Consider the following 23,453-nt stretch of genomic DNA (forward strand, 5'->3'; position numbering starts at 1 on the left):
TTAATTTTCTTGTGGGCATACTCAGTAATTCCATAGAATAATAACCATAACAGAATCAATGAGAGACCACTCAACTAGGGCATTTAACCAGAGTGCAGAAGACAACAAACTGTACAAATACAAAAATAAGAAATAATAATCATAAATAAATAAGCAATAAATATTGAGAACATGAGGTGAAGAGTCCTTGAAAGTCAGTCCATTGACTGTGGGAACATTTCAGTGATGGGGCAAGTGAAGTTGAGTGAAGTCATCCTCTTTGGTTCAAGAGCTGATGGTTGAGGGGTGATAACTGTTCCTGAACCTGGTGGTGTGAGTCCTGAGGCTCCTGTACTTTCTTCCTGGTGGCAGCAGCAAGGAGAGAGCGTGTCCTGATAGTGGGTCCCTGATGATGGATGCTGCCTTCTGTGACAGTGTTTCATGGAGATGTGCTCAATGGATTTTTGAGTATTCATGGCTAATGAATTATTAGGTTCAGCAATTACTTGTCAATTGCACCAAGCCATGGTATTAATGGAAAGGTTGATCTGTTTGGTCCTTCTGATGCCTCATAGCCCCAACTTGCTGGCATAAAGCAAACACGATAGATTTTTTTTCTCTAAATTTATGTGATAATGAAATAAAAGTTGAATTGTTGAGAGAATAAAGACAAGTGTGGCCATATGCAGAGGGTGAAAATTATTGTGCCAGTATTTGTCTTTTCTTCTAAAGCTCTACTGCTACTTTTCAACAGGAAATTTGACAGAGAAACAGGAGGCAGCCATTATAAACAACCCAGCATCAAATACCAGACGTCCCAAAGACAAAAGCCTTGGGCCTATGTTACCAGAAACCAGGAAGATTTTAGAGGAATTCTACAGACCCTTTAATGAACAGCTGGCTTTGCTACTTAACAACGATTCTTTCTTGTGGGAAAAATAAATACAGACCAAATTCACAAAGCTGAAAAATATTAACTGTTTTATACTTTGTGGTCCTGAAATATTCAACAGTACATTGACAGTAGAGTTGAAAATTTAGTTTTTGAGTTTATTTTTAAACTCTTACACGAAGACTTAATCAAAATTCAACAAGTGTCTTGTTTAAAGTTTAACCCTCATGATTTTAACGAGGAACATTTTCCAAATTCCTTCACGTAACATTTCCATGGAATATTTAGGATTATATTATTTGACACTGTGATAAATTCAAATTCTTAATCTGTGTACTTTTTAAAAAATGTAATCCCCATGTGATTTTAAATATTTTGTAGGAGTTTCAATTACATGTGTATTTGGTAAAATTGAAATATTCATAAATGTCTTCTAATATTGCTGCCAAATATAAATAATGAGATTTCAATAATGGTGCCTACTTTAGTCTTCCAGTAACTTATATAGTACATAACTTCATAATAGTTTGCTACAGGAGTTCCTATTTGTGTCGTTGTTCATCTTACCACTCCCTGTTGTTTTATATCTGAGAACTAGAGTTTGAGAAGCATCATCTCCAATAACTGTTCTAAAAAAAATATCAGTTTCATGTCCTGTTCTTTGCATGTTTTTAATCAAACAATTGTGTTGTTTTATTCTGGTTGCTTCTAAACAGATGAATGATTGAATTATTACATCTATGGGACCAAGCTAGACAAAATGCAGTTTTTCCACCTGGGTTCTGGTGCACGGCAGGCCTCTTTCAGTGTGTTTCACTCAGTGGTTGGTACACACTGAAGCTTTAACTGCATATTATAGAAAAATATCCATGACTGACTTACGCAGGGAAGCAATTTTCTGTTCAAGTTTGCAATGTTAGGAGTAGCAGTGCCCCCTGTTGTTAAAAGGTTGCTATTTGGAAAATCCATTCAGCTCTATGCTGGCTCAAAGGAAACTCAGATATTTGTAATAATGGATACAAATTCTATAATGAAATTAAAAAAAACACCCTACAGAGTCTTGTTAGCTCCAAGGAGAAAATACTGATTTATTATTCTTTGCGACTCTTGAACATTTTTAACCAATGAGGACCTTTAGTTTAATTGGTGAAATATTTATATTTTTGAGAGTACTAATATTTTTCTAAGATAATTTTTATGTTCAACTAGGTAACAGCACTAGAACAATGCTTGTCCCTGTTACTCAGTCCGTTACTTCCAGGCCATTTCCGAAGTAAAACAGTTTATTTTTTCAAGTTTTCTCTCAAAAATTAACGAGAGTTCATTACTGAAGAACTAGTTTAAAAATAAGTAATCCCTGGTTAAACATAATATCACTAATAATTTCATAATTCTAGTATTAGAATGGCTCTGCTTTGTCCTTGGGACAGACTATTAGTGACATCCTGTGTTACAGACAGTTTTCATACTCCGCATCGTACATTCGATTGAGATTGCACAAATTCAGTTGTTTTGACCTTTCAATGGGCAGAGTGATTATTAATCCTTTGATCAGGTTTGCATTTGAAGGCAAGTGCCAGAGGTTTAAGGATAGAGTAGTAGATTTATGTACAGTTCCACTTTTCATTTTGCACTCCTTTCAAACCATTCATTTTTAATTGTTTACTGTATATTCTAAGGTACTTTGTGGAAAAAATCATAAACCTCCTTTAAGTTACTATGCAATATTATTGTCACAATTCAGTTTGTCCAATGTTATTTTTGGTTCTGTTCTGCTGTCTTTGATCATCATTGTTTGGTTTTCTGTTGCTAATTGTGATAACTGACAGCTGTGTTCTTGTGGACTACCTTCCTAGTTACTGTCTCATTCTACACCACCACCTTTTGGACGGCTCGATATTTAGTCCACTCCAACACATAGAAAACAGATCTATTAGATAACAGAGAGAGAGAAAGAGGGAAAAGAGAAAGAGAGAGAAGTATTTGGTTAATACCTCCAGAGACAGAGACCTATTAGGATTTGAAGCCTTTATTAAGTTAAACACCATTTTTTTCCATTTAAGAATTAGCATTCACCCCAGTGAGCATTTGAGTTCATTTTAAATGTTAATTTGAAATTACTTCTGGACCAGTTACATAAAGAAGTGAATTTTTGTTAATTTTATTCTATTTTTCTCTATTTTAAAATCTAAAAACTAATATGAAATGTGTGATGACTATATTGTGATACAAAGTTAGCAGTATTACACCTACACAAGTGGAAATAAATGCTGACATCCCTGCCCTAAAAAATGTGCTGATGGCATCCATGTTACAATGCAACTAGGGATGGGCAACAAATGCTGCTTTAGCTGCTGACGCCCAAAAATAAAAAAAATGTAAAAGGTTTCTTGCATAGTTTCAAGACATCAAGCCATTACTTTCTTTGGTGCCATGTAATTACCTATGTTATCCATCGTGGATTTGCTAATTATATGGACTTTTTTTCCATATAAACACAATTAATCTAACTCCGGATTAAAGAAGATGAAAGTATTTTCATGTGGAAATACCCTGCATTGCTCTATGAAAAACAGTAAAGTATTTGCAGATGATTCTTGTGCTAATGACTAGATTTCCATTCAGGGTTATGAGTATTTAAGTGGGAATGTAAACCAACTATAGTATGAGAACTGTTTAGTCATAGTTCCTTGCAAACTGTAGGGATGGATATTCGTGACTTTCTTGTGGCTATTTTCCTGTCAGATCGGGAAAGGTGATGAAATAAAGGCTTCAGATTAAATTACAAACATATATCTGGGGTGTGGATTTTGGAGTTGTCAGGTTTGAGGAGGAATGTTGCCAATACTTGACCCTGCTGTGTATAAGATGATGAGAAGCATTGATCATGTAGATAGTCAGAGGCTTTTTCCCAGGGCTGAAATGGCTAGCACGAGAGGGCACAGTTTTAAGGTGCTTGAAGGTAGGTACAGAGGAGATGTCAGGGGTAAGTTTTTTTACACAGAGAGTGATGAGTGCGTGGAATGGGTTGCCAGTGACAGTAGTGGAAGCAGATACGACAGGTTCTTTTAAGAGACTCCTGGACAGATATATGGAGCTCAGAAAAATAGAGGGCTATGGGTAACCCTAGGTAATTTCTCAGGTAAGGATATGTTTGGCACAGCTTTGTGGGCCGTAGGGCCTGTATCGTGCTGTGGGTTTTGTATGTTTCTATGTTTCGATGCTGTTTCAAACAAGATCTGGCCACATGTGGGACGGGGCCTCCTTGTTAGACTCATAGAGTGTTATAGAAGTACAACACGGAAACAGGCCATTCAGCCCATCTAGTCTGTGCCGAAACCATATAAACTGTTCCCAGCCTCCAACGGTAATATTATTAATTAACATCAGTTTATGCATGTCAGTTCATAGAACCATTTCCCCCCGCAAAGAAATCCAACCTTTCTAAACTGATGGGTTCACATCTAACTGGTGAGGTCATTTCCTGTGATGAGCTCTCCATGACAATGGATGATGTAATCAATGTCAGACTTCACTAGGTAGTGCACAGTAGGACTGACGCCCACAATAAATGATCTACAGGTGATGAAGCTTCTTTTCCTCAGGATTTATGAAGACCCAAACTTTGGAAGTAAATTAATCTGTTCCTTTGATGCCTAAAGAAATGCATCTATTTCTATCATTCAAAGCAACACACACAGAGAAAATGCTGGAGGAACTGAGCAGGTCAGGCAGCATCTATGGAAATGAGTAAATGGTCGAGACCCTTCATAAGGACTAGAAAAGGACGGGGAAAACACCAGAATAAAGCGATGGGGTGATAATGCAAGCATGGGCCCTTTGGCCCATCACAACCATACTGACCTAATTGCCCATCTACACTATTCTCAGTTGTCAGCATTAGGGCTATATCCTTTAATGCATTCCTAGTCCTGATTCAGGATCTCATCCTGAAAGATTACTCATCTCTTTGCCTCCCCAGATGTTGCCTGACCTGATGAGTGTGCTTGTAGCTCTGTCTGTCCCTGGCCTATTTAAGTATCTGTCAAGCGCCTCTTAAACATAGTGATTGCATGGAGCCCACGACCTCTGTTGGCAGTTCATTCCAGACGTCAATCACACTCAGCAAAAAGTTTATCCCTACCTACCTTAAGGTCCCTTGTAAAACTTCTCTCATCTTAAAACCATGTCCTCTTGTTCTTGATACCTGTTCTTAATGCTGCCTTCATGTGTCAGGTTGTCCATCTTTCCATCCAGGATACTCTGTGGCTGGTAAGTGAAGACTAACACAATGGGCTGCTCTAACCTTTGTTCTGCACCAAGCCTATTCCACAGCTCTGAGGTGACCTGCAGGAAGTTTATCATTGAGTTTCTCCACTGTGAGGGAAACGACGAGAAATGTGCCAACCTCAAAGTGAACCTGTCACTGAAGAATGACCATCATGTTCTTTTCAAGTTGATCCCAAGGAACTGTGATAGCAACAATTCCCATTGAAAGGGATAATAACTTACTGGCTGATACATGCACGGTGGATAAATGTTCTGAGTTACCGGAATTTGGGATAAACATATGATAGTAATGCAATTGCAGTGGCACGGTAGCATGGTGGTTAGCACAATGCTTTTACAGTACCAGTGACCTGGGTTCAATTCCCACAGCGGCCTGTAAGGAGTTTGTATGTTCTCCTTTTGACCGGGTTTCCTCATACAGTCCACGATTAGTGGGTTAATTGGTTATTAGCTATACTTTAGCTCATCTAGTCCACCTTCTCCCATCGATCTGCACTGGGACCATAGCCCTCCGTACCCCTACCATCCAGGTACCTATTCAAACTTGTCTTGAATGCTGAGATCGAGCTTGCATGCACCTCTTGAGCTGGCAGCTCGTTCCACACTCTGAGGACCCTCTGAGTGAAGAAGTTTCCCTTATATTCTCCTGTAGGTAGTCCCATGATTGGGCTGGGCTTAAATCCTGGGATTGCTGGGCAGCGCAGCTTGAAAGGCTGTATATCAATAAAAAAACATTTGATTGCTATTTAATGAAATGTGGTCACGTCCGGTATGAACAGGATCTGGAGGGGTGGTAATGTCCTTCATAGCTTCATGTGCCCAGAAAGATTCCTCTCTTTCCATGAATATGGTTAAAAGACAATGTAAATGACCATTCTGGCATTCTCTCTGCTGTTATGGTGGGAAATTAGAAGAAACCCTTATTGATGAAATTGTGTATGTGAAGTGATATTAAGCTCTTGAATTGCATGTCGATCTAAACACAAGCAAGAGACAGGAGAGTGGTGAGGAAGAAAGTGGAATCGTGTTATTGTCACTGATATGACATGAAGTTTGTTGTTTTGAAGTAGCAATACAGGTCAAGACAAAAATCTACCATAAGCTACCAAAATACATAAATAGTGCAAAAGGAGAATAATGAGGTATTGTTTATGGACCATTCCGGAATCTGATGGCGGGAAAAAGAAGCTGTTTCTAAAACATTGACTCTTGGTCTTCAGGCTCCTGTACATCCTCCCTGATGGTAGTAATGAGAAGAGGACATGTCCCGGATGGCTGAGGGTCTTTAATGATGGATGCTGCTTTCTTGAAATGGTTGAAATCCTGCTAATCACAAAATCTTGAAGTGAATTGTTTCAAGCATTGCTGAAGGAAGGTTTTATAAATGAGTTAAATAAGGTCAAAGATATAGGGGCAAAATTAGGCCTTTCACCTCATGAAGTCTGGTCAACCATTACATCATTGCTGATTTTTTTTCCAACCCCATTCTCCTGCCTTCTTGCTATGACCCTTAACCTTATCTATCAAGATCCTATCAATTTCTTCTGCAAGTGACTGGATGAACTCGAGTCAGTGTTGATTGGCACATAGAAGGATTTTAAGTCTGTGGCACTTTTCTGCCTTTGGATGCAGCCAATTTGTAGCCTAAATCCCCTCAACCACAAATTCTCAATGTGCTTTACTGGGAAAAGATCAATAACAACATTATTCTTAAGAAGTGTCCATTAGGTAGCACCATTAATTGTACTGTTTTACAAATGAAAACATGACATGTTGAGAGCAAGTCATTATAACCAAAACTTATTGTAGATCAAGGGTTCCCAAACTTTTTTATCCAACGGACCTCTACCATTAACTGAGGGGTCCGTGAACCCCGGGTTGGGGGCCCCTCCTTTAGATACTTAAAACTGTGTATAGTTTGTGAGTTCCGTTCTTCTCATTGGTGGTATTGTGGTTAGTGTAATCCTATTACAGCCCAGAGTTCAATTCTGCTGCTTTCTGTAAAAAGTTTGTATCTCTTTCCCGTGAGTGCATATGTTTCCTCCAGAATTTCCGGTTTCCTTCCACAGCCCAAAGACGTATTGGTTAGTAGGTTAATTGGTCATTGTAAATTGTCCTGTGATTAGGCAAGTGCTAAGTAGTTGAGTTTCTGGTGGTGCAGCTCACTGGGCTAAGAGGGCCTGTTCTACACTGTATCTCTAAGTAAAATAAATAATTACTTGCTGGAGTACGAATTCCTAGGTTGCTTTTGAACTAGTATTCATAATGGAGATGTGAGTGTGATACAAAGCACAATGGGAGCTTCATTGTTTCCACGCATTAGCAGTTACTGTTTGACTCATGCAGTAGAGTTAGCATGATTCCTCAAAGTGGTAACATGCAGTTATGAATTCTTTGAAAACCTGCTGTTAGGCTGTTGCAGCTTCGATGCACCTGAACATTGTGATTTTACTGGAAGAAAGCCAGGAACGAGAATTTTAAAATGTGTCTTCAACAAGCAATTTTTATACACATTTGAACTTCACAAACCTTAATTATTAAAGGATGCCATGGAATGTACATCCTGTTGATTGTAGATTATTGGGTTTTGATAATATAAGCACATATTTTACAGCATATGCTGTATGAAAGCATAAAGCTATTTAGCACATACTCATAAATAGTGTCAATAAAACATTGGTATGTATCAAGTTATTATATAGCATATGATGTTCATTTGCAGTAATACTAATATAATATTTTTTATAGCTGTGCTGCCCATGAACATTTTCCTGTTATCTCCTAAGAACTATAACTTACAACTATTCTCCCAACTAACTTGACATTTTCATTGTTAATGCCAATGATAATATCACTTCAGTTCCATAATCTGATGGTTGCAACTTAGTTCGAGGCAGGTATAATAATCACATTGCCTGCATACACGTTATGGGATGTAGTGTAGTCTAAATTACTTATAATGTTCCTTACTAAAGACATGGCATGGCAGTAATATATTTATATAAAAGACTAATCTTATGAAATGCAAACCTTATGAAAGTATTAATACATACCTGTGTTGAGTGATTCTGAATTTGATCCGTATTATGTTGAGCACCGCATCAAATGTATTTTAGAATATATATTGAATTTGTTACCTTGCACAAACCAAATGATTAAAGTATATATTTTTCTAATTATCTTGTTTACCCTGAAGTAGTTACATAATGTATTGCAAAGCAATGTTTAATCATAGCTAAACTGTTTATGTATTTCAACAAACTGTGTAAACATTTCACTGGACAATTAATTTTTGCCGTTAAAACTTGACAGATATCAGCTTTATTGAAAATGTACAACAAAACAGTAATTTATAAGATTAACATGGTTTATCAAACACTGGCCATTTTACTGATACTGGCCCTATAAAAGCATTAGTAAAATGACATACATTAATGTCTATTTTTAAAGGAACATTAGACAGAATGAAACAGTAAATCAACTTTGGCAAGTTGCAGGAATCCAGCCCAGACTGAAGAGAATAATGTTTCTATCATTGTTCTTTCAAAAGGATTTTCTCAATCTTCCACTGCAAATATGGTGAAAATTTACCAGGAACCACACAGCTAACCACACAAAGAGTTAGCTTGCATTATTTGTCTTTTCCCAAACCTCTGTGAGCATGAAGGGGGGAATTTTGGAGTGCTGTGCAGAAACTCCAGATATCTGTGCTTATCTGTAGAGTTCCAACAGCTTAGGTGGTTTCCATCGTCACAGGTCCATACCAACTTTAATTTCCCACAGGTGGCATACTCAGTCAACTTTACAGGTGTCTCACCACATAGCCTTCAATGCTGACACCCTGTTGTATACAACATTGGCACAATTGTTTCTTATTTTAAAACAGCCAGGTTTATTGGACTACGTAACTGCTTTCAAAACATTAAGTTGATTTATAATTCAACATTTAAATGCCAACTATTTTTTTCACTGAGCAGGATTCTTGTGCTTGTAAGTCATATTTCCATTAAGCATTGAAACACTGTTGCATTGTATTCTCAATAATAAAGCATTATCTATTTGTTTCACAATTTCTTGTTCTTTTCTACTGTAGCTTTTAAATGAGAGATACCCTACAAGCCATAGGAACAAGAACAGGGCAGTTAAACATTCAAGTCTTATCTACCAGTTAGCTATCATGGTTAATTTGTGCCATAATGTCTTGCCCCTTCCAAATTCAAAGTAAATTTATTATCAAAGTACATATAAGTCACCATATACAACACTGAGATTCATTTTATGGCATTGAACCAGAGTGCAGAACACAAGAAACTGCAATACAGGAGATGAAATAATACTAATAAATAAGCAATAAATATTGAGAGCATGAGTTGAAGAATCCTTGAAGGTGAGTCCATTGGTTGTGTGAATATTTTAATGATGGGAGCAAGTGAATTCTTGAGGTATCAAAAACATATCAGGGTAAAAACTTAACAACACACACAGTTTCAATTATAGTTTGTGAATAAGAGTTCTGAATTTGTACCTTCCTGTAGGTCAAAATATTTCTTTAGTTCATTCCTGGAAGTCCACTCTAGTTTTTTAGCCTACGTTTAAGAGCCAGAATCAGTTACTGCCAGAAACTATGACAGACTTGGCTGAATATTTGCGAACACGCCAAGTGTGGTACAAGTTTGGAGGAGTATTATGGAAACACATAATTTGTGGAATCTCAGGTGTGCAGGCTCAGACGAGGCTGCTCAGTGTAACTCAACATCAATCAGATGTTCATATTACCCAAGCAACGGAGAAAGATGTAAGTAAGCAAAGGATTTGCAACGTCACTCAGCAAAGGCTTAGAGTGTTAACATGTTGGGGCTTAGCTCTTCCAAGGAAAGGAGGAGTAATTATCGTTGTGACCATCAACAGCGGGCTAATAAGCAGCACACACAAAATGCTGGAGGAACTGAGCAGGTCAGGCAGCATCTATGGAAATGTATTAACAGTTGACATTTTGGGCTGCGGCTGTTCTTCAGGACTGGAAAGGAAGGGGGAAGATGTCTATATAAAGGAGGAGGAGGGGAAGGAGGATAGCGAGAAAGTGATAGGTGAAGCCAAGTGGTTAGGAAAGGAAAAGGGCTGGAGAGAAAGGCTTGGATCACTGAAAGAAAGGGAAGGAGTAGGGGACCCAGGGGGCGGTGATAGGCAGGTAAGAAGAGGTAAGAGGCCAGAATAGAAGAAAAAGAGAGTGGGAGGGGGAGGGATTTTTTTGTACCAGAAGGAGAAATTGATATTCGTGCCATCAGGTTGGAGGCTGCCCAGACGGAAGATAAGGTGTTACTCCTCCACCCTGAGGGTGGCCTCATCGTGACACAAGAGGAGGACATGCACCGGCAGGTCGGAATGGGAATGGGAATTAAAATGTTTGGCCACTGGGAAGTTCCACTTTTGGCTAATAAGTGCAGACACAAAGAGTTTGCCCGCAGTCATGGTAAGATAAAAGGTTACCTGGCAAGAGATTGAAAGTGACTCACTTCCCTTTCCATTACTCACTAAGATATTGCTGAGAGCTGGGCATTTATGTTGACAAAGTGCTTTATCAAACAAAGGAACTTCAGAGTCATGCAATATTTCTTATTTGTGTGCCAACTATCCAAGAGGTAAGCAGCTTCTCTAATAGACAGCCAGAGGGACTGGAATACTCTAGGCACTGTTACCCTACATGTAACACAAAGGGCAGTCAGTCATATGCTGTCACTTGTAAATGGGTGCTGATCAGAACTACACTTTCTCTATATGATGCAGAAACACAGGAAGAACATGTTTCACTCATAACCAAGCACTGTGAAGCCTATTGGGAAGAAAGGTAAAGGGTATCCTAGCAGATATGGACTCCAGAGACCCTAGAGCAGATACAGACTCTGAAGTTCAAAGCTCAAAGTAAATTTATTATCAAAGTGCATATACAGTATGTCACCATATACAACCCTGAGATTCATTTCCTTGAAGGCATAATCAATAAATCTATAGAGTAATAACCATAAGAGGTCAACAAAATCCCACACTCTGTCATAGAGTCTGGGCACTCTATGGTAGTAAGAGTGCGCTCCCTCACCTCTGCCCCCTGACCATCAACACAGGAGCCCCCAGGACTGTGTCCTATGCCCCCTTCTTTACTCCCTGTATACCCATAACTGTGACGCCACCCACAGCTCCAATCTGCTAATTAAACTTGCTGACGATACATTGATTGGCCTTATCTCAAATAATAATGAGGCAGCCTACAAAGAAGAAGTCATTACCCTGACACAGTGGTGTCAAGAAAACAACCTCTCCCTCAATGTCGCAAAAAACAAAGGAGCTAGTTGTGGACTACAGAAGGAATGGAGACAGGCTAACCCCTATTGACATCAATTGAATTGAGGTTGAGAGGGTGAACAGTTTTAAGTTCCTCTGCATACACGTCACCAAGGATCTCATAAGACTATAAGATCATAAGATATAGGAGCAGAAGTAGGCCATTTGGCCCATCGAGTCTGCTACACCATTCAATCATGGGCTGATTCAATTCTTCCAGTCATTCCCACTCCCCTGCTTTCACCCCATACCCTTTGATGCCCTAGCTAATCAAGAACCTATCTATCTCCGCCCTAAATACACCCAATGACTTGGCCTCCACAACTGCTTATGGCAACAAATTTCACAGATTTACCACCCTCTGACTAAAGTAATTTCTCTGCATCTTAGTTCTAAATGGATGTCCTTCAATCCTGAAGTCATGCCCTCTTGTCATAGAATCCCCTACCATGGGAAATAACTTTGCTATATCTAATCTGTTCAGGCCTTTTAACATTCGGAATGTTTCTCTGAGATCTCCCCTCATTCTCCTGAACTCCAGGGAATATAGCTGAAAAGCTGCCAGATGTTCCTCATATGGTAATCCTTTCATTCTTGGAATCATTCTTGTGAATCTTCTCTGAATCCTCTCCAATGTCAGTACTGTATATCTTTTCTAAAATAAGGAGCCCAAAACTGCACACAATACTCCAAGTGTGGTCTCACAAGTGCCTTATAGAGCCTCAACATCACATCCCTGCTCTGATATTCTATACCTTGAGAAATGAATGCCAACATTATATTCACCTTCTTCAAAACCAACTCAACCTGGAGGTTAACCTTTAGGGTATCCTGCACAGGGTCTCCCAAGTCCCTTTGTGTCTCTGTATTTTGAGCTCTCTCCCCATCTAAATAATAGTCTGTACATTTATTTCTTCCACCAAAGTGCATGACCATACACTTTCCAACATTGTATTTCATTTGCCACTTCTTTGCACATTCCCCTCAACTATCGAAGTCTCTTTGCAGGCTATTCTCAACACTACCTGCTCCTCCACCTATCTTTGTATCATCGGCAAATTTAGCCATAAATCCATTAATACCGTAGTCCAAATGATTGACATACATCGTAAAAAGCAGCAGTCCCAACACCGAGCCTTGTAGAACTCCACTGGTAACTGGCAGCCAGCCAAAACAGGATCCCTTTATTCCCACTCTGTTTTCTGCTGACCAGCCAATGCTCCACCCACGCTAGTAACTTCCCTATAATTCCATGGGCTCTTATTCTGCTACACTCACAACACGCTGGAGGAACTCAGCAGGCCGGGCAGCATCCATGGAAAAGACCCCAGCATCTGCAGATTATTTTGTGTTCTTACTTTGCTGAGCAGACTCAAGTCCGGCACCTTGTCAAAGGCCTTCTGAAAATCCAAGTACACAACGTCTACTGCATCTCCTTTGTCTACCCTGCTTGTAATTTCCTCAAAGAATATAAGTAGGTTTGTCAGGCAGGACTTTCCTTTCAGGAAGTCATGCTGGCTTTGGCATATCTTGTCATGTGCCTCCAGGTACTCGGTAATCTCATCCCTAACAATCGATTCCGAAAATTTCCCAATCTCTGATAACAGGCTAACAGGTCTATAGTTTCCTTTCTGCTGCCTCTCATCCTTGTTTAATAGCAGAGTAACATTTGCAATTTTCCAATCTATTGATTCTTGAAAGATCATCGTTAATGCCTCTGCAATCTCTCCAGCTACTTCCTTCAGAACCTGAGGGTGCATTCCATTAGGTTCAGGAGATTTATCCACCCTCAGAAAATTAAGCTTCCTGAGCATCTTCTCAGTTATAATTTTCACTGCACAAACTTCACTTCCCTGACACTCCTGAATGTCCTGTATACTGCAGATGTCTTCCACTGTGAAGACTGATGCAAAATATGCATTCAGTTCCTCTGCCATAGAACCATGGAACCATAGAACATTACAGCACAGAAACAGGCCTTTTGGCCCTTCTTATCTGTGCCAAACTGTTTTTCTGCCTAGTTCCACTGACCTGCACCTGGACCATATTCCTCCATACACCTCTCATCCATGTACCTGTCCAAGTTTTTCTTAAATGTTAAAACTGAGCCCACATTTACCACTTCATCTGGCAGCTTATTCCACACCCCCACCACCCTCTGTATGAAGAAGCCCCCCACCCAATGTTCCCTTTAAACTTTTCCCCCTTCACACTTAACCCATGTCCTCTGATTTTTTTCTCCCTTAGCCTTAGTGGAAAAAGCCTGCTTGCATTCACTCTATCTATACCCATCATAATTTTATATACCTCTATCAAATCTCCCCTCATTCTTCTACGCTCCAGGGAATAAAGTCCTAACCTATTCAACCTTTCTCTGTAACTGAGTTTCTCAAGTCCCGGCAACATCCTTGTAAACCTTCTCTGCACTCTTTCAACCTTATTAATATCCTTCCTGTAATTTGGTGACCAAAACTGCACACAATACTCCAAATTTGGCCTCACCAATGCCTTATACAACCTCACCATAACATTCCAACTCTTATACTCAATACTTTGATTTATATATCAATCTCACCATCTCTGCATCTCTGATTACAATATCTCCAGGATCATTTTGTATTGGTCCTCTATCTACCCTCGACTATCTTTTACCCTTTATATACTTAAAACAGCTTTTAGTATCTTCTTGGATATTAGTCGCAGCTTCCTCTCATAATTCATCTTTTTTTTCCTAATGACCTTCTTAGTTCCCTTCTACAAGTTTTTAAAAGCTCCCCAGTCCTCTATCTTCCCACTAGCTCTGGCTTCCTCGTATGCCCTTTCTTTTGCTTTTACTTTGACTCTGACTTCACTTGTCAGCCACGGTAGTGTCCTTCTTCCCTTTGAAAATGTCTTCTTATTTGGAATATATCTGTTTTGCACTTCCCTCATTTTTCGCAGAAACTCCAGCCATTGCTGCTCTGCTGTCCTTCCTGCAAATGTCCCTTTCCAGTCAACTTCAGCCAGTTCCCCTCTCATGCCATTGTAATTTCCTTTATTCCACTGAAATACCAACAATTGGATTTTATTCTTTTTCCCTGTCAAATTTCAATGTGAACTCGATCATATTGTGATCACTGTTCCCTAAGGGTTCCTTAACATTAAGCTCGCTTATCACCTCTGGATCACTGCACAACACCCAATCCAGTACAGCCGATCCCCTAGTGGGCTCAACAAGAAGCTGTTCTCATGTGGTTGTACAGTTGTGTGGTGAAAAGAGCACAACAGCACCTCTTTCACCTCAGAAGATTGAAGAAGTTTGATATGGGTCCCCAAATCCTAAGTACTTTCTACAGGGGCACAATTAAGAGCATCCGGACTGGCTGCATCACTGCCTGGTATGGGAACTGTAATTCCCTCAGTCGCAGGACTCTGCTGAGAGTGGTGTGTAATAAGGGCCCAAAGGATCACTGGGGACCTGAGTCACCCCAACCGCAAACTGTTCCAGCTGCTACCATCAGGGAAACAGTACCGCAGCATAAAAGCCAGGACCAACAGGCTCCAGGACAGCTTCTTCCACCAGGCCATCAGACTGATTAATTCATGCTGATACAATTGCATTTCTATGTTATACTGACTGTCCTGTTAAAGATACTATTTATTATAAATTACTATAACTGCTCATTGCACATTTAGACAGAGATGAAACATAAAGATTTTTACTCCTCATGTATATGAAGGATGTAAGTAATCAAATCAATTCAATTAAATTCACTCTCACAGGTAGGCAGCAGAATGCAGTCGACAATCACGCTCGTGAGAATGCACATTCCAGCATATCAGTGTTAATCGTAGTTGTACTTAACTTCCTTCCTGTCATTTCAGTCTTGTCAAATCTTCATTGAAGCATAGCGACGGCAATGATCCCTGCTTCCCTTAATCCACATTCTGGGAAAGAATATTATAATTTAGATTTACGCTGTAAAGGAATGGTACTAATTGAGTATTAAGTTACTGCTTCCGAGCTGAAATGACAGTGTTAGATTTTAGTTTGAGAATTTTAGTTAGCGGCCCTGTTAGCCTAGTGTTGATTATTTTCCTTTTGTTCTGGACAGTTCTCATTAAAACTCAATGATTTCCACTTTGGCGTCTCTCCTCTGCACTCGGGCCTTCACCGAACACCTTGTCAAGATGAGAGAGGTGGTGATTAAAATGCGCTGTGTACAGTACACAATATTGAAAGGCCACTGAACTATTTTGTATAAGAGAGAGACAAGGAAGAAAGAGAGAGAATGGAAGCTGGCATTGGAATTGCAGGATACTGATTTGTGAGCAGGTATCTCAGTGACTATAGTCTGATCCTTTGGTAGAGTTTGAGTAATCAGCAACCAGCCTTTATGCATATGGGGGGGGGGGCATGTTTTAAGGTGATCTGGTGAGGGTTGTGTAAACGAACAAGGCTTCCTCTTTGGGTTGTCCACGGAAATCCTGAATGTAAAAGATGAGACAAGGTTGGGGAGAGATAAGAGGTGTGAAGAAACTGTTATAAGTGTAACTGACACATTGTTTTGTGATTCATCCCTGCTCTTGGATTCCCGACAAAGTAATTGGAGTTCCAGGTGCTGTACTTAGTGTAACTACTGAATTCATGCCGTAGCTGAGACTGTTGGTTTCTGGTTCTCAGTCTTTGCCCTGTGGCTGCTCTCTGCTTACAGCCATAATCTGGTGGTTAGGTTTCTACCCAAATCTTCTATGGACCAATGCTCTCTTTCTTTGGGAGTCTGCTTCATCCAATGACAGCTTTCACCATAAGGACCATATCCTTCATGAACAGATGCTCATTATATTTTGGATGTAAAATCCACTTCGTCTAAGGGTGATGCTCTCTCTGTGCAAGAAAGATATCCTCCCTGGACTGATGTTCCCTTTCCCTCATCATGATTACTAGTATTTGCTTTGAATGACATTCCATTCCGTTCACTCCATTATCTATGGCTGCAATTTATTATTTTTTATATATCCAAGTTTAAAATTATATCATGGTCCGGTCTGTGAGGTCCGTATTCCGGTTCACGGTCCGGTCCGTCGACCCTTTCTCCAGGTTTTCCTGTCTACCCTGTTTCTGTTCTTGTTGAGCTCTAATTGAGTCAGCTGATGCTCGTTGGGGCTGGCTGCATAAATACCTTCAGAGACCAGGGCGTGGTTGCTGGATTGTTCTTGTCCTTACTCCTTGTATCCCTTCCTCTGCCTTCTGTTTCCTCGCCAGAAGCCTTGCCTTGTCTTGCCGGTAACTCTCACCTCACCTGAAGTTCTCGTCTTGCTTTGTATTGCCTGAAGCCTTGCCTTGTCTTGCTGGTAATTCTCGCCTCGTCTCACCTGCAGTCTTGTCCTGGAGCCACCCTCTACCTAGCTCCCTTCCTGTCCCTTGCCTCCGCGCAGGTAAGCCAGGTCGTCTTGCCGTTACCTGTGGTCGGTTCTGTCCCTTCCTGTCCCTTGCCTCTGTCGGGTGGTGATCCGCGCCCTGCCCAGGAGTACCGTGCCCTGTCCAGGTGAACCACGCTCTGCCCAGGAGAAGCCTGCCTAGCCTCAAGTCGGAAGACTCCAGCTTCCTGCCTAGCCTCAAGCCGGAAGACTCCAGCCTCCTGCCTAGCCTCAAGCCGGAAGACTCCAGCCTCCTGCCTAGCCTCAAGCTGGAAGACTCCAGCCTCCTGCCTAGCCTCAATCCTGAAGACCAGCCTCCTGCCTAGCCTCTAGCCTCTAGCCTCAAGCCTGAAGACTCCAGCCTCCTGCCTCCTGCCAAGCCTCGCCTCGTCTCCAGCCTCCTGCCTCCTGCCAAGCCTCACCTCGTCTCTAGTCTCCTGCTTCGCCTCAAGTCTCCTGCCTCCTGCCAAGCCTCGCCTCAAGTCTCCTGCCTCCTGCCAAGCCTCGCCTCAAGTCTCCTGCCTCCTGCCAAGCCTTGCCTCAAGTCTCTAAGACTCCATCCTAGTCCTGCCTGCCAGCCAAGCCTTGTCCTTGCCTAGTTCTGGGTCCGAGCCAGAGGCAAGACCCAGGTGCTGGGTCCTTGTCCAGTCTTTGGCTCGGAGTCCAAGCCCGGGCTCCTAGCTCTTTTGTCCAGTCTTGTTCCAGGTTCCTGGTTTTCCTGTCCATGTCCTCACCCTCACCCTGTATCCTAGTCCTGTCCCTAGTACTTCAGTGTCTGTGTCTTGCACTTGGGTCTGTTCCTAGCCACCGCCTTATGACAGATTACTGCCATTCTCATTCATACACAGTGTATAAATGCCATGAAAAGTAGCCTTTTGCATCAGCATCACATTACAAACATGATGAACCATTGTCTTGGCAATATAAGCCCATCAGACAGAGGACAGAATGAGGCCATTCAGCCCTTTGAGACAGTTCCATCATTCAATTATGGCATATTTATTATCTCTCTCAACCCTATTCTCCTGCTTTCTTCCCGTAACCTTTAACGCCCTGAATAATCTAGCCAGGTTCAAGCTTAATTATCGTTCAAGCATACACAAATATAACCAAAGGAAACAGTATTCTTCTGGGCCCCAGAGGCAAAACACATTACCAACAGCACACGGCACACTGCACATAGCACATATGGTTATGATGTCAGAAAAAGTCACAAAGAGAAAAAAAACATGGCCAAAGTCCCTGAGTAGCATGGCTGTAGAACTGATGGTAAATGGTCTTGGTCCAGATAATTCTTCCATCGAGTGAATCCTGGAGGGCAGCACTGAGCAGACACTGAAGACGAGCACTGACAGGAGTGGCCAACCCCCAATTCAAGCAGGGAGTCCAGTGTGCCTCACAGGGGATCCCCCACACTACCTCGGGCTTTGCCTCTCCTGGTCAGCTGCAACGGGCATCACTGATGGGATAGTCCTGCAATACATGATGTTCTAAGTATCCAGCGGTGACTTGTGATCGTAAGAAAGACAAACAAGTTGAACAAAAACAGCTTTGATTGGACCCAGAGTGGCCACTGTGCCAAGCGCGCCGCCATCTTATGGGAAGGTAAATACCAAATCAATATCAAAAACTTTAATTAAAGGCATCCGTTAGTCTTGCAAGTCCATGGATCTGCGCCTGGAAAGTCTTCACTCTCCAGGGCACAGGCCTGGGCAAGGTGGTATGGAAGACCAGCAGTTGCCCATGCTGCAAGTCTCCCCTCTCCACGTCACCAATGTTGTCCAAGGGAAGGGCGTTAGGACCCATACAGCTTGGCACCGGTGTCATCGCAGAGCAATGTGTGGTTAAGTGCCTTGCTCAAGGACACAACACAGTGCCTCGGATGGGGCTCGATCTCACGACCTTCAGGTCGCTAGTCTAATGCCTTAACCACTTTACCACATGCCCACATCAAAAACTTAACACCCTCCACTTTAAATATACCCAATGACTTGGCCTCCACAGCCATTTATGGCAATGAATTCCACAAATCCACTACTTTCTGGGTAAAGAAATTCCACTTCATCGCTTTTCTAAAAGGACATCCATCTGTTCTGAGACGGTAATCTCCATCCTATACTCACCCACCAAAGGAAACACCCTCTTCACATCCACTCTATTTTAACTTTTCAATATTTGATAGGCGCCAAAGAGATCCTCCCTCATTCTTCTAAACTCGAGCTAGTACAGGCTCAGAGCCATCAAATGCTCCTCATACTTTGACTCCTTTATTCACAGAATCATTTCACAAACCTCCTCTAGACCCTTTTCAATGGCAGCGCATTTCTTAAATAAGGGACCCAGAACTGCTGACAATACTCCAAGTTTGGTCTGACCAATGCCTTATAAAGCCTCAGTCTTACATCCTCGCTTTTGTATTCTATGGAGTGCAACTGGATTGACTGGATTGACAAGGGCAACTTCTGAGAGGAAATGTGATTCAACAATTACAGGTTGACAATGTTGATCCTGTCAGATGAATTATCCTGTATATCCTCTGTATCTCAACATAAATCCAAGGCAAATGTCAATGATCATTAGCAGCCAAATGCACCCACAACTGCTTGTGAATCAAGAGGTGAGGCAGGAGGTGGCAGCTTATTGGAGAAACAATGCGACTGTGTGATGAAGTAATGCTTCAACAATTATTACCATGGAAACACGACTGCATCAGAACTATTTCTGATGTGACATCAGTGACTCATGTATGGATTCAAAACAAAATATACCTGTTACTCAGATGAAGACACTGGAAATACTCAACATCTTAGTCAGCATCTGTGAGAAAGAAATAGGGAGATCATTTCAGATACTTAGCCTTCAATCAAAGGTCTCTGACTGAAACCATCAATTTTTTTCCCCGAGATGCTGCCAGATTCCATTATTTACAACGGTTTCTGTCTTCAATTCAGATTTTAAGCATCAGCACTGTTTGCTTCAAGTATTAATAAATTCTGAATATTTTGTGAATTAATTATTGAGTGACTGTGAGAATCAGTTAGCTCTGGAAATTCTACCTATCTCTTTTGAATGTAGTTTTGTTATCAATCTTGAACTTCTTTGATAATATTTTTGATTATGCTTCGCCCAAGTTAAAGGCAAAGAGGAGTCACAGCTAATTCTGAGAGTGCTCAGAGAATGAGGCAACATCTTAATGTGATGCTGTTGCTTTTGGTGCCATCTAGTGGAGGGGCAGACAAAAGAAAGAAATGGCTTCATAACTGCTGAAATGAGAATGTTATCTTTACCCAGTGCTTGAACACACTGGAGCCATTTGTTATGATACCTCACACCTTCAACTCAGCATTTGCGAAGACGGCCAATTGAATCAATAGCTGGTGGTCATTGTTGGATCTGGAGATAACATTGGTCGTTGGTAAGTCAGGAATGAGGCAGGGATCTTGTGATTACAACCTCATTATTCGATGTTCATAACATGAAATAACAGTAAAGCACTGCAGACAAGTAACATAGCAGCAGGGAACAAACTCTAACTGGAACCAACTCCCTCTAACAGAGGGAAGTGAAGGCAAAAGAACAAAAAACTTGCTTCGTGGTTGTTCTTGATACTGAAAACTGTTTCAAGCTGGACAGGTAAAGGATTCTTTTCTGACAAGAATAGCCTGCGAGATAACAAGGGCTATTGATGTACACTACCTGATATCTCAGACGTAGAGTCAACGAAACTTCAGAAGTACCAAACCAGCTATACGACAAATGACTGAAAATCCTCTGACATGCAAACAGACAAACATGTGATTATGCAGTCATTTAAGCAAAGAAAATTAATCTACAAGAAAAAGAATAATTAATAATAATTTAGACCCTAATCCCGATCTCACTCTCCCCATCCCCAGTCAAATCTGATCTTAGAGCAAACTAGCAGGAATCACAGCTGTAACAGACAGTTTTAACAGGGATGTGGGCTGGGCTTTGGCAGGGAAAGGACTGACATGGTTCTCACTGTCGCACCCATCTTAGGATGTCTCCATCAAACCTCCTGGCCATCCTGCTACGGTAGGGGTTCCAAACCTTCTTTATGCCATGGACCCCTACTGTTAACCGATAATCTAAGGTTAATCTATGCTCCCAATAGTTGGCCTTGAGGTCCTCAATCCCATTAGCCATGTAAGTGAAAATGCCCCGTCCCATGGACCTCACTAAGTGTAAGTAGGGCCTGAGTACTGGGCATTTGGGCCTGAGAAAGGATGTTGAGGATGATTTGTTTACCCTTTCTGTGGAGAAATTTGTAGAGGCAGCGTTGGTGCTGTTCTTCCTGTGAGGTGCCTCCTGTAGACGACCTCACACTCAGACATGCACAGAGAGACAGGGATCATGGCTGCCTAATGGACTGTGAATTTTTTTTTTTGTTGCTATAACTTCTTGATCTTCAAAAGCCCTGTTATTCAATCAACCATGGCTGTGTTGACCATTAGGCATATATGGCTTGCCAGAACAAATTGTGAGTGACAACGGACTATAATACACATCAGAAGAATTCCAACTGTTCATGAAGAAAAAATAGCATCAGACATTTCAAGTCAGCTCCTCAATGAATGGGTTAGCTGAAAGGTTTATCCAAACCTTAAGAAGTCCATCAAAGCAACAGACAAGGAGGACATTTCTCTACAGCACAAGGTGGGCAACTTCCTTTTCATGCATCGGAACTCTGTTCATGTGACAACAAATCAAACACCTGTCATTGCTGTTCATGAGCAGGGATCTGAGATCTCACATCGACTTTCTGAAACAAGATCTACGAGGGAAGTGCAGAATAAACAGTTCAGCCGGTTGTCAAGTGAAGCAGCAAGGAGATTCGAGATTGGACAGGAAATCCTAGCCCATGATTACCGAGAAGACAAGTGGACACCCTGTAGGATAGCTACAAGAACTGGACAACTGATGTACACAGTGGATGTTGCAAATCAGACATGGGGGTGTCATGTGACCAGATACTGGATGCTCAACTGAAGAAACACCTGAGTCGACTGCATCCAATAGGATGGACACATTGCGATGACCAGAATTACCTATCTGTTATGATGTCACTGACATCAATGTGACATCAGAAACCGAGAATGTTGTTTTAGACTAGACACCTCCCAAACCTAATGCCACTCCACAGATCCAGAGGTGCTATCCTGAAAGAAATAGAGTGCCACCAAAGACTAATCTTTAAAACTGTGAAGTAGGTTGGGACCGTTATTATGAAAGCATATCTATTTGGAACATGGGTTTGTGAAAGGGAAATTGAATGTTTTGTACATACAGGTGTCCCCCGCTTTTCGAACGTTCGCTTTACGAAACCTCACTGTTATGAAAGACCTACAGTACCCTGTTTTCGCTTTCAGAAGGTGTTTTCATTGTTACGAAAAAAAATCAGCGCGCACCCCGAACAGCCGCTCTCCCCAGATTCGGAACGGCATTCTCGCCAGCATTGCTTTAACATGAGCTTGTGAGCAGTCGTTTGCAGGATGAGTTCTATGGTGTCGGAAAAGCCTGAAAGGGCTCGTAAGGGTGATACACTTAGTGTAAAACTAGACATAATTAAGCATTTCGATCGTGGTGAACGAAGCAAGGACAAAGTAAGTTTGGCTTGTGGAAGCTGACGAAGATGATGTTGAAGAGGTTTTGGCATCCCATGACCAAGAACTGACAGATGAAGAGCTGATGCAATTGGAAGAGGAAAGGATAACAATCGAAACCGAATGAGTAATGATAAAGTACGACTTTAATTTTGAAAGGGTACATAGGTTTAGGGGATATTTGCAAGATTCTTTGAGTCCTTACAAAGAACTGTATGATAGAAAAATGCGCAAGGCTCAGCAGTCAAGCAAGTCTTCCACATCAGCCACAGCAGACGATGAACCTCGACTTTCGACATCGAGGCGAGTAGTCATAGGAGAAGATGAGCTGCCTGCTTTAATGGAAATAGACGACGAGATGACACCCCAGTGTCCCACCACCCCAACACCCAGGCCACAGACAGATACAGTACCGATTCGCAGAGAATGCAGCAGTAGCCGGGAGGCACACAGCACATCTTTAAGAAAAAAGCCGAAATAAACATGCTAATTAATTAGGTACCGCCCCACACATAATTGTTGGCCCAGATCAGAGTCGATGCAATCGGCAATCGGCACTGATCTGGGCTGACAATTACGTGTCGGGCAGCACGTAATTAAGTAGCATGTTTATTTCGGCTTTTTTCTTAAAGATGTGCTGGGTGCGTCCCGGCTACTGCTGGACCCCTGCGTGCTTCGCGGCAATGTATCGGTCGGTGGCCCGGAGGGTTGGGGCCACTGCACCACCCCAGCCTGCGACAACTCAGTCTGACACACCATCGTCAGTGTGCTCGACACTGTTTTCTCAATTCCGGTAAGTGATACTACACTGTACATACATTATTTCTACTTTATATCGGCTGTGGATTTTTACGTGTTATTTGGTATGATTTGGCAGTTTCATAGTTTAAAGATTACTGAAGAGTGCTTGCTCCGTGTTTTTGCCAACAGCG

General features: G+C 41.5%; 1 protein-coding gene across 5 annotated transcripts in view; it reads left to right on the top strand.

Moving 5' to 3' along the window:
* The window catches only part of chst15 (carbohydrate (N-acetylgalactosamine 4-sulfate 6-O) sulfotransferase 15), a 214,197-nt gene extending 204,993 nt beyond the window's left edge, over positions 1 to 9,204 (top strand). For all 5 annotated transcript variants that reach the window (XM_063071865.1, XM_063071866.1, XM_063071864.1 and 2 more), the window contains one exon: positions 734 to 9,204. In XM_063071865.1, coding sequence (XP_062927935.1) covers positions 734 to 921 — 188 coding nt within the window. In that variant the 3' untranslated portion in view covers positions 922 to 9,204. The remainder of the gene's footprint in view (positions 1 to 733) is intronic.
* Positions 9,205 to 23,453: the final 14,249 nt, after the last annotated feature.

The sequence above is a fragment of the Mobula hypostoma genome, chromosome 19 (assembly GCF_963921235.1).
Source record: "Mobula hypostoma chromosome 19, sMobHyp1.1, whole genome shotgun sequence".
NCBI classification, from domain to species: domain Eukaryota; kingdom Metazoa; phylum Chordata; class Chondrichthyes; order Myliobatiformes; family Myliobatidae; genus Mobula; species Mobula hypostoma.